Below are 12,166 nucleotides of genomic sequence, written 5' to 3' on the forward strand. Positions count from 1 at the left end.
GCTTTTTTCTTTTTGCTTATGTGGTGCTGAGGAATCGAACCCAGGGCCTCAGGCATGCAAGGCAAGCGCTCTACCACTGAGCCACCTTCCCAGCCCCATACATTCATTTTTGAGACTCTACTCAATGAACAATATCCCCTTAAGAGAAACTAGTGTATTATGACCTTTGTTTGCATGAAGGTCATTTGCCCTCACTTTGAGCAGTGTCTTGGGTTTCTAGGAAAGCTTGATAAAAGTGTTCACTTTCTGTTCTTTTCTTTTTGGTGCCAGTCCTGGGGCTTAAAAGGTCTGGGCACTGTCCCCGAGATTTTTCTCCTCCAGGTTGGTGTTCTGCCACTTGAGCCACAGTCCCTCTTCCAGTTTTCTGGTGGCTAATTGGAGATAAAGAGTCTCACAGACATTCCTGCCCAGGCTGGGTTTGAACCGCAATCCTCAGATCTCAGTCTCCTGAGTAGCTAGGATGATAGATGTGAGCCACTGGCACCTGGCTTGGTAGCCAGCTTTTAATGTTTGAAAGGATACCACTGAACTTGTTACTCTGTGGCCTGATTTTTATTTTTTGCCTCTAGAAAGATACATTGATAACCCCAGTGGTGGGTTTTATAGACCACAGCTTCCAGGCTCAGCCCAACCCCGATGAAGTCAAGGATGTGTTCTTCGTGCCTCTGGATTACTTCCTCCACCCACATGTTCACAGCCACCATCACATCACACAACCCGATGACCAGTTTATCGCCCATTGCTTTGAGTATACAAACCCTGAAAGTGGTCTCCAGTATAAAATCAGAGGCATAACTGCAAAAATGGCCGTGCTGGTGGCCTTAATCATTTTGGAAGAAACACCTTCCTTTGAGACTGAATTCAATCTCAGTGATCTCATTTCATCTTATAAAAAGTTCTTTCTTCGGAAACATGTGACAAACAAGTTATGATTTGTGAGACCACAACCCACGAACAGCCCAAGTGTTCTCGGTGTGAATCTCTGCACAGAGCAGCAGCTAGGCTGGTATCCCTGAAATCCAATGAGCTGATTGCCCTTCCTGCACTACGAAGCTCAAGCCTGCCTGCTTTCCAGGGTGAATGACGTTAGAGCATTGTGTAATTTCATCCACAATCTGTGGTACTTTTCCTACACATTTAAGGAAGAGCATCTGGCGCATAATAGGGAGTTAATAAATATTTCTTGAGTTTATGACCATGTGGCATTTATTCTAACTGTATTTATTTATTTATTTATATTTGTTGGTGGTATTGGGGTTTGAACTTGAGGCACTACCCAAGCCACAACTCCAGCCCTGTTTGCTTTGGTTATTGTTGAGATGGGGCGTCTTTTTTTTTCTAGAGCTGGCCAAGGTTCTCGAGTTGACTGTGATCTCCTGTTCACTCTTCCCACATAGCTGGGATGACAGGCGTACACCCAGCTATTTCTTTTCTTTCATTCTTTGTTTTTCGGGGAAGGGACAGTCAGCGTGGGGCTAAGAACTCAGGGCTTGGGCTCTGTTCCTGAGCTCTTTTGCTCAAGGCTGATATTCTACCACATTGGGACACAGTGCTACTCTGGCTTTCTGGTGGTTAGAGAAAAGAGTCTCACAGACTTTTCTGCTCGGGCTGGCTTTGAACTGTGATTCTGAAATCTTAGTCTCCTAAGTAGCTAGGATTACAGGTGTGAGCCACCAGTACTTGACAAAAGGATAGAAACTTCTGGTCAGCTGACCTTTCCACCTGATGTGTTGGTGCCTCATGCTTATAACCTGAACTACTCTGAAGGCTGAAATCGGGAAGATCAAAATTTATGGCCAGCCTGGGGAAAACCTTTGCAAGACCCAATCTCAACCAATAAAACTCAGTGTGGTGCTGTGTGCCTGTCATCCCAGCTACATGGCAAGTGCAATTAGGAGGATCATGATTCAGGACTTCTAGGGAAATAACAAAAGTATATTTGAAAAATAATGAAAGCAAAAAATTAGTTGGAGGCATGACTCAATAGGTAGAGTGCCTGCCTTTCAAGATCCAAGTTCAGAGCCCAGTTCAAAAGAAAAGAGAAGGAGGGAAGGAAGAAAGGAGAGAGGGAGGGAAGGCAAAAGGAAAATAGGAGGGAAGGGAGGGGAAAAAGGAAGGAAGGAAAGAGGGAGGGAGGAAAGGGAAGGAAGGAAAAGGAAAGGAAAGGGTAAAGGAAAAGAAAAGGGAAAGGAAAGGGAAGGGAGGGAAGGAAAAGAAGGAAGGGAAGGGAGGGAAGGAAAAGAAGGAAGGGAAGGAAGGGAAAGGAAGGGAGGGAAGGAAAGGGAAGGAGGAAAGGAAGGAAATCTAGTCTGCCTGCTTCTATGACAATTTAAACTGGGCCCATGGTCAGTGTTTGGATCTCTGAATGTGTGGAGCAGAGACTGGGTGGTCCACTGGGGTCTGTTACAGGAGAGGACAAAATTCTGCCATCCACTTTAATTAGGGGCCTCTTGGTCACAATATACCTCTCACCTTAAATAACAGACTTGCAAATGGCTGGATAGATAACTGAACTACAGTGAAGGCTGCAATCAGGAAGATCAAAGTTCATGGCCAGCCGGGGCAAAATCTTTGCAAGATTCAGTCCCAACGAATAAAAAGTTTGAGGTGTTGGGAGCAGCTGGAACTCTTGGCTCTTCACATGTGGATTCCACGGGGTGCCCTGTCCTAGGGGAGCAGGGCTTGGCATCATCCAGGATGGCGGATGGGAGCTAGGGAACACGAGGAGCCTACAGATGAGAGAGAGAGCCATACTCATCTCACGATGCTTAGGGGAGAAAGACATTGATCCCAAACACAGGCTCCAAGGTGAAAGTCAAAAAACAACCAAAAAAAGGGACATCCCGAGCTTCATGCCTTGAGATCATATAGGCATTGGTGTGCTGGGATTTCCTTGTTTAACTGTGGTAGAAACCATCATGCACCAGGCAGAGGCCAGCAGTAAACCAACCTAACCACAGCTCTGCCCAGGCCAGGTCTCATCTAACTGCATGTAGTTATTAGACCAAACCATTTGTGAATAAGACTTGGCTACAACTGCAGATCTAATGCCATCAGTAAACTCATCGATCGAGTTGCCATACACTACTCGTTCATCGACGTCGGAGTTTCATTTCTTTGAAACTTGGCAGAGAAAAATACCCAACCCACTGCATTGTGCCCATCAATGTGTAAATAGCACCCATCTGCCTCCGACCACAAAAGCAGATGTTGGGGAAAGAGTCCCCGTTAACATTCCATAACTTGCCCTGCATGAATGGGTCTGAACTGTTTTCAGAACAATTACAGAGACATTTGCCAGTATGTATTTACGGTCTGACAGCGGTGTAATTGCTGGGTATGTGGCTGACCTCTTTGGCTGGACAGACACAGCCCTGCAAGCTGTATCTGTGAATGACACAGACCTGCCTGGTTTTCAAGAGGCACCCACACTGCTGAGGTCCATGGTCAAAGAGCACCAATGCAGGGTGCTGGTTACATAGAGTATCTTATGGCAGCGAAGGGCAAGACTGTAACGGATAAACATCAACTGTAGATCAAATATACAGAGAAGCCACGGGCACTCCATGCCCATTCTATTATGGTTGCCTAGGACATTCTGGTCCCTTGTATAGAGCACACAAAGGGCTGGTCAAACAACTCAAAACACCTTATTCCTGTCCTTAATTTTGTAAAGGGATTCAGCCATCCACGCGGCTTAATTTTGTATTCTTTGTAACTTTGCAAGCATTGGTAAAGGAGCAGTTAAGTCTGAGGCCAGTGGCTCACACCTGTAATCCCACTACTCAGAAGGCAGAGATCAAAAGAACCATTAAGTGAAGGTTAGCCTAAGAAAAACAGTTAACAAGACCATCTCTCAATGAACAAGCGGGGTATGATAGTGTAAGTAATCCCAGCTACACAGGAGGTCTAAGTAAGAGAATCTTAATCAAAGGCTAGCCCAAGGAAAAACTCTTACGAGAAAAGTAACAAAAGCCAAAGGAAGATTTCTCAGATGTGAATAGCAGTTCTAGGGTCCCCTTTTCCAGGAACTTTAAGCAAGTTATCTATCCTCTGTAGGCCTCAGTTTACTCTTCTGCATTCAGCAGAGAGAAACTTTTGATTTTCCCATTTTCAGGAGACTACATGAGCAGCCTTTCAGCTTGAAAGTAGAGCAAAGTGTCCAAAACAGGACCCAGGAATTAGTGTCCAATTTCCTACTAACTATTAAATACAGTATTTTTAGAACTGTAGCATTAAATCATAACAATGCCAGTTAAGCTATTATTCTCTAGTTCAAAGCTTCCTCCTTTTCCTGTACTGGATGTTCTAGAACTTTCTGTGTCCAGGTCAGTGATTTTCTTCCAAGGCACACACACACACAACGAGATCAAAAGAGATTCTTAATGTTTTGTTTATTATGAAATTAGGCCCAAACAACTTAGCAAATAGCCGTGTCCTACTCACTCGATGGCCATTAGAAAAAATAATGTAGATAGGCTGAAAGAAAAATACTATTTTTCAGTCCAGTCTGAACCACAATTGTTCCCCAACGGATTCAGGTGAGCCCTGTTGGGTTTTTAAAAGTAAACAGAAGATCAAAATAAACAGAATAGAACTGAATAGAATAAAATAGAATAGAGATAAACTTGCAAAGAGAGAAGAGACGCCGAGATTTGAGCACTCAGGAATAACAGTCAGGAGCAGATGTGAGAAATAGCTGAGCCTGAGAAGGAAGAAAGGCCAGCAAGGTGAATGGCACGGTGAAACTCTCCTCTTGTATGCCCAGCATCTCACTTCGATTATTATCCCTGTTTTCAGACAGGAAAATTGGAAGGGCGGAGAGGTTAAATATTTGTTCTTGCTCACACCACGTATCATTGACAGAGCCCTCTTTCAAAATATACAAGGAGGCATTTCCAGTCCATTCTCCTCATCCACTCACCCACGAGTAGGTAAGGAAGGACGGTTCACTTACATTGCCCTTTGCACCGCTCCATGCGCAAGAGAAAGGAAGAGAAAAGTTGCTGAAGTGGAGAAAGGACAGTTTCTTTTTGCCTTACCCGTATCCTCCTGCTGACTCAGCCGGCATCTCACCCTGTGAAGTAAGTAATTAGCTAGAATGTTCTTAATTAAAATGGAACCTACAAATTAATAAATGACAGTGCGGCACACTTGCTGATTAAAACAGCTCCTTCATGGTGCCAGATTTCCAGTTAAAGAGCAGAGATGGGGGGAAACCTTCTTCCACACCCATAGACGAGATGATTTAATGGAACTCAAGTTGTAGTTCTGGCAGAATCACATGAGGTTTGCATGAAATCACCGGAGTGCAGTTGTCTTAGACGTGGCCCTCCCGGGTCCCACGTAGGATCTGGGTTGGTATTTCCTGTCCAGAATCCCCCATGACCTGTCTACGCCCCCCTCCCCTTCAGTCATCCCACAGCTGAACCCCGCTCAGCCCTGTCAGTTAGTCTATCTGTGCAATGGCAGCGTGGCCTGCCAGTGTCTTCCCATCTGATTCCTGGTGTCCAGAAATCAGTGAGATGATAAAATAATACACACACTGAAACCAACTCCAAAGATAGGGAAGTAAAGGACTTTTTTTCTTAATTTGTTGTTTATGTTTCTGATGACTGTATTCTTTACCTTATATACGGTGTATTCACATGCACATCTGTGGGAGGGTGAAGGGAGGGCACAGAATCAGAGGAAAGGAGGTGAAAAAGTGCCACAGTGGAGCGCATTGGCTGCACTGGACAGGGATGAAAGTGAACTTTGCAACTCTTGGGTGGAGATGGGAAGGAGGAAGGGAATGGGAGAGAATGAAGGAGCAGGTGACACTATGGGAAAGGAAATGTACTTGTTACCTGATGTATGTAAAGGTAACCCCACTGTAGAGCACCTCTAAAACAATCAAGTAAATTAGGAAAAATAAATACACTTCCACTGATTTACACCACTGAGTCTGTAGTAATCCATTGGGTACTGTCCACTCCCAATTGCTGAAAGAGCTTCCCATTTTTAGCTCTGTCTCAGGATAGACATGGAACGGGTTGCTCTCAGCTGTCCAGAGATTGGAACTTAGCCAAGCTCGGTGAATCAGATTTTTGTTCCTCAGAAATCTAGTGAGTTTAGGACCAGTGGCAGCAGGGTCTGCAGACCTGCTCTGTGGATAGAGCATGTGTGGGTTTCTCTCTTTGCTTTTCTGCAGTGAGGGAAGAGAACAGAGTCCACCTCTCTCGTGAGCCCGAGTCAGAGTCGGGGACATGTTCTGAGATGGCAGAATCCCTGGTGGGTTGATTGGCATATATTGCTTGTATAGATGCTTTCATTGTGATATTTCCATGCGTGCATACAATGTCCTCCCATCTTTTCACCCCTCTTTTACTCCCTCCTGCCCCCTGCCTGCTCCTTCTTTAAAAAAAAAAGCCAACAGGTTCACTGTTCTATTTTCATACATCCATGTAATGTGCTTGAAAAGTGTGACATTCACAGAGAAACGGATGGAGCTGCATGCCACAATATTACGCCAAATAAGCAATACTGAAAGACAAATATCAAAAGATACACACCATACATGTACATATACCTACATATATATGCACATATACGTATACATTCATGCCTGGCTGTCTTGCTGAGCTACTAGGAGCTGAGAATTGGATCCTCTTCAGCCTTCTGCCAATCTCTGATGCTCTAGTTTGGGTGTGAAGTGCTTGAGGCACTATTGGGAAGTGACAGAAGCATTAGGGGGTGTGTCCTAGCAGAAGGAAGTTAGGTCACTGCAATTATGTCCATGAAAGGAAAGATGGCTTCTTGGCTCCTTCTCTTTCTTTTTGCTGTCAAGAGATGAAGGGTCTTCCCCTCCATGTCCTGTGCTGTCACAGGTCCAAAGCAACAGGGCCAAAAAAACCACGAAACCTTACATTGTGTGTCCCTTTCAGGTGATTTTCCCTGTGTTTTCTCATGGCAACAAAAAGCTGGCTAGCACAGGACACAGGCTTGGAGCCCACCCCTTTTGGATCTAGACGAAGTTGACTTACTGTCATTCCAGCACAAAGCTAGACTGCCCCCTCAGGATTCATCCAAATCTTTACGGGCTTACATTTCTTCTACTTGGTTCTAGTTGCCGTCTGTCCCTTGAGTGGTTTCTTGACTCCTGAACCATGTTCAGGATAGAGACGGTGTTGCTTTGTTCCCTTGCGACGTTGGTCTGTCCTTCTCCTAGTGGTTTCCTAGTGGCGTGGGAATGTGAAGGCATGTGAGGAGTAGAACTTAACGACGGATATGGCTTTGCCTTGTCTTCAAAAGGTTCTGTCCATTTCTGCCGAATTATATTCCAGATCAAGGCTATATTTCTCAGTCTCCTTGTCCTTCCCTTTCCCTTTCACCACCAAAGACAGAACATGTTCAACCTTTGGCACCTCACACGCACCACGACTCTGCTTCCCTCTGATAAGCTTAACCATGAATCCCCCTAATGTGAGTATTTATTTGTGGTACACTGGCTCCAATTACATTTTCTCCTCACTCCACTGGGTATTTTTTAATGAAATGACAAGGGTTGGGGGAGAGCAGTCTTCTAACAAAACCTATGGGCACTAGATTGGAAAACACATTTGTGTCAAACACAACTGGAAGTGTAATTTTACTGATGAGGCAAGGGAAAGGCTGGAGCTGAGAAACGGTATGGGAGAGGGGGTGGGTGATAGATTAGCTGCGGAGTGATTATCTGCCATGGAGCAGTAAGTCTGGGACATTTCAGAAGCAGAAAGGAGAGGCCAGGGCTGTGACCATGAGAGTCAATGAGTGATGTAAGGAGGGCAGGAGAGGCGAGGTAAGAGGAGCAACTTTGAAACAAAAGCCCAAGGTCTGAGTCATGAGCCAGAGGAAGTAGCCATCGCCTCTGTGCTGCCCAGACATACACCTTAGAGAACAGATCAATCTCGCTGTACCTCAGCTTCCTTTCCTGAAAAGTAGCTCTAATTGGTTTCTAAATTTCTTCTGAAATCCCTCATTCTGGACATTTCTCTTTCCGCATTTGAATATATCCAGGTATGTAGGCAGGTTTGCTTAAGACTTTATATAGGAAAATATCTGGCTGAGAAAAATAAGAGTCACTTTTATTCTCCCCTCTCCCACCCCTATCCCTACCCCCCGGCCTACCTCTGGTATTGTTGGAAGCTAGCAGCAGGCAAAGAGTTTATTATGTGAAAAGACCACTTGGGGAGATTAATTAAAAGTTCTGACATTTAGAGCAGGGATTTAGGGCAGGAATGTACAAGTCCAGAACTCTGGGTGGAATTAGATAAGCGTCTAAATGCTCAGCCTTATTAAGTTTATAGTTAGGCATGAGGAAGGGGGCATTGGAAGGCCAATATTCCAACCCTAAGAGCTGGTTGGCTTTGTGTATTTTGTTTGAATTGTTGCTGGTTTAATAGGATTAATGGGCTGTTTCCCTGGCAATGCAATTCTCAGAGGGGCAAAGGCTATATGCAAAACATGGTAATTTCATGAGTGGGTTAAAAAAAAAAAGAATAGAATTCATTTCGGTGTACATCTCTGTAACCCCTTACACATAAAAAGGCAGAGGGACCAGTATTTAAGTACACAATATGTATTTAATGGATAGAAATTACTGCCATTGTTATTATTATAAAACATTCTTTTTTTTTTTTTTGCCAAGTCTGGGGCTTGAATTCAGGGCTTGGGTGCTGTCCCTGAGCCTCTTTGTGCTCAAGGCTAGTGCTCTACCACTTGAGCCATAGTGCTACTGACAACCTTTTCTGAGTAGTTTATTGGAGATAAGAGTCTCACAGACTTTCCTGCCCAGGCTGGCTTCAAACCATGATCCTCAGACCTCAGCTTCCTGAGTAGCTAGGATTACGGGTGTGAGCCATCAGCACCCAGCTTAGAAAACATTTTTACGCCGTGCTTTGTATCATAATAAGTGCCTGAACATTGTATAATATAGTCTTGAAATGTTCACAGAACAAAATGCCTTTCTTAGTAGATCCATGGGCATTGTTCTTGATTCTGTTCTGTTCCTGTTTTGAAATACAGTTCATTTCCAGACGCATCTTCTTGCTCCCATTCCTCTGTGGCCTCCATCCCTTCCCACCAGAACCTGCAGGACTCCTAAAGCTCTCTTCTTAGCCTTGTTCCTGCTCTCCACTTGTGTGTGTCTCTGTGTGTGTACATGTGTGCTGGTCCTGGGACTTGAACCCAGGGCCTGAGTATTGTCCTTGAGCTTGTTTTGCTCCAGCCTAGTGCTTTACACCTCAAGCCACAGCTCCACTTCTGGTTTTTTAGTTGTTAACTGGAGATAAGAATCTCATAGACTTTCCTGCCCAGGCTGAGTTTGAACCACCATTCCCAGATCTCAGCCTCCTGAGTAGCTAGGATTACACATGTGAGTCACCACACCCAGTATGTGCTCCGTTCTTCACTCCACATCAACAGTGGGCTTGGGAGGTGAGCGGCATCTTTAGTTGGACCCCTTCTGGTGCCTTCCAATGGTTTCACCTCCTTCCTCAGCTGACAAAAGTGATACATTCTGGAGCTGGCCTTCCCTGGAACTTTCTCACCCTTTCTTGTAGCTTCCTCCAGTAAGCTCCTCCTCCTTTGCCTGAAGCTGGCCAAACTCCTTTGTTACAAACCTCTGTTTCTGAGTACCTTGTCCCTTGGCTCTCACTGTCCCCTCTGCCAATCTCCTCCCAGTCTTTCCACCACTAGTACCAGTTTTGATCAGTTCTCCACACATTGTCCCACTGTGGAGAGTCTTACCCTGACATTGCTCACATTACACACCTGTGTTTTTCTTCTGCTTATTTCTTTGTTCTTATACCCTATGTTCAAGATTGGAATGGCTCTTCCTGTTGTACAGTGTAAGGAGAGGGAACACAGGGTATTCAAATGAGGATCACTACTGGGGAACCCAAATGGTTGTCTTTTGGCATCCATCGTGGGTTGATTCCAGGACCCCTAGTGAACAGCAACGAACTACAAATGCTCAAGTCCCTGATAGAGAATGCATCATACTTGTATATATCCTATGCATCTTTTCTCATATGCTTTACTTTAGAAGACTTATGATACCAGATACAATGCAAATGCTATAGAAATCACTGTTTTACTGTATTGTCTAAGGTGTAATGACAAGAATAAAAGATTGGTATATGTTCAATAAAACACAATCATGTGGACAGAGGAAGGGTACTGGGGCTTGAACTCAAGGCTCTGTACTTTCCCTTGGCTTTTTCTTCTATTCTAAAGGTTGAAGTTCTCTCATTTAAGCCACAGTTACATTACCCCTTCCAGCTTTTTTCTGGCCAGTTGGAACTAAGAGTCTCATGGAGTTTTCTCCCTAGGCTGGCTTTGAACTGGGATCCTCAATTCTCAGCCTCCTGAGTAGCTGGGATTACAGTAATGCCCAATCAAACATAATACTTAATTTTTTTAACTCAAAGGAAGATACCCTGTGTGCAGAGGGAAGACATTCCATTGCTCTTCTAGTGATGTTGAATTCTAACAACCAAGACACCCAAACATCAAATGCATTTACTGCTGACAGCTTCCACTTTTCACAGCCATGCCTTTCAAAGTTCTCGGCACAGAACCCAGTATTGCTTTGGCAGTCCGGGTGATAGATTCGGAGACATTTCAAAGAGCAGACAGAAGCAGGCGCTCATGCTACCTCACCCTGAACTTTCTAGACCACGTTAAGCTCAGAGACCTTTAAGAGTGCCATTGAAAGCAAAACAAAGCAAAGCAAAACAATAAGCACACAACGGAATGGAAATCGATTATCGAGGGATTCTATCCCTTCCTATCTCCACTAGAAGCCATCTGAACAAAATTCATTACTTTTGGCTTCCAGCTGATAACTCATCAGGAGATAAGCTCACTAATGAACTTTTTCATTTGGAACTGGAGCCCTCCAATGTTTGCAGGCAGACAACACCATAAAAACTGATGCTTATGCCTAGCTTGTATGGCAAGAATCAAGTTGTAAATCCCGGACTAAGCTCATCAAATATATTCTCTTGGCTACAACTACTCAGACTTCAGGGATATCACTAAAAGCAAACAAATTATTATCTTGATTTACTCACACTTTGCTGCTAATTTTTCCCATATACAATCTCTCCTCTCTTGCTCTATAGCTGATTTTGGCCAAGTTAATGAGAAATGAACCATGCGATGTATTAGTTATTTCTCAGATTACCTTCTCTCTAACATTTGATCAATAAAAATTAAATCTTCAAGGAGCGAACTAGAAAAAATAAAGCAATACTAAAATAGATCATAAAACTTTGTCAGCAGACTTAAAGTCTGGAAAAAAGTGTCCACCTTCTCTATCTACATACAATTCTCCCTGGAGGATAGAAAAGAATATTGTCAGTCTGTTTTTGAGAACCTGATAGCTACAAGAATAAAGCTTAGCTGGGCACTGCTAGCTCAAGCCTGTGATCTTAGCTACTCAGTAGGCTGAGATCTGAGGATCATGGTTTGAAGCCAGACAGGGCAGGAAAAATCTGTGAGACTCTTACCTCCAATTACGACCCCAAAACTAGAAGTAGAACTGTGGCTCAAAGTGGTAGAATGCTAGTCTTGAGCCAAAAAAGCTCAAGGATAGTACTCAGGCCCTGAGTTCAAGCCCCAGAACCAACTAAAACAAACAATAACAACAACAAAGAATAAAGCTAAACTTGATATGACAATATTCTAACAATAATAATATAGGGTCATAATTATTATCTCTATGTTTAAAGGCTTTATACTATTGTTCTAACTCAGAGTTATGCAGATTATAACTCAAAGCCAGATTAATGAATCAAAGTTCATGAGCATAGAGCCCTGCTCACCTGCTTTACATACTGTCTGCCTGCTTTTGCTATAAGGGACAGAGTGGAAGTTGCCACAGAAACTCATGACCTGCAAAATAAAGAGTATTTACCATCTGACCCTTTACATAAAAAAGTTTGATAAACACTAATCTAAATGATATTTCAGCAATTGTGGTATCTAACCCTTACCAAAACTAAGCAGTTGGCTGATGGCATTCTCCTTTTGTAGATGGTAAACTGAGAAAAAAAGTGACTCCAAGAAACTTACCACAGGAATTTTGTTAATTGATTAATAAAGTCAATTAATTACGGACTGTCCATCATCCCTCTTCCAG

General features: G+C 43.7%; 1 protein-coding gene across 1 annotated transcript in view; it reads left to right on the top strand.

The window, feature by feature from the left end:
* Nudt7 (nudix (nucleoside diphosphate linked moiety X)-type motif 7) overlaps window positions 1-1,192 on the top strand; it is a 10,174-nt gene extending 8,982 nt beyond the window's left edge. The window contains exon 3 of the mRNA XM_013012786.1: window positions 570-1,192. Within this exon, the coding sequence (XP_012868240.1) occupies window positions 570-932 (363 nt within the window). The 3' untranslated portion in view covers window positions 933-1,192. The remainder of the gene's footprint in view (window positions 1-569) is intronic.
* The last annotated feature ends 10,974 nt before the right edge of the window (window positions 1,193-12,166 follow it).

Source organism: Dipodomys ordii, unplaced genomic scaffold (assembly GCF_000151885.1).
Source record: "Dipodomys ordii isolate 6190 unplaced genomic scaffold, Dord_2.0 Scaffold18, whole genome shotgun sequence".
NCBI classification, from domain to species: domain Eukaryota; kingdom Metazoa; phylum Chordata; class Mammalia; order Rodentia; family Heteromyidae; genus Dipodomys; species Dipodomys ordii.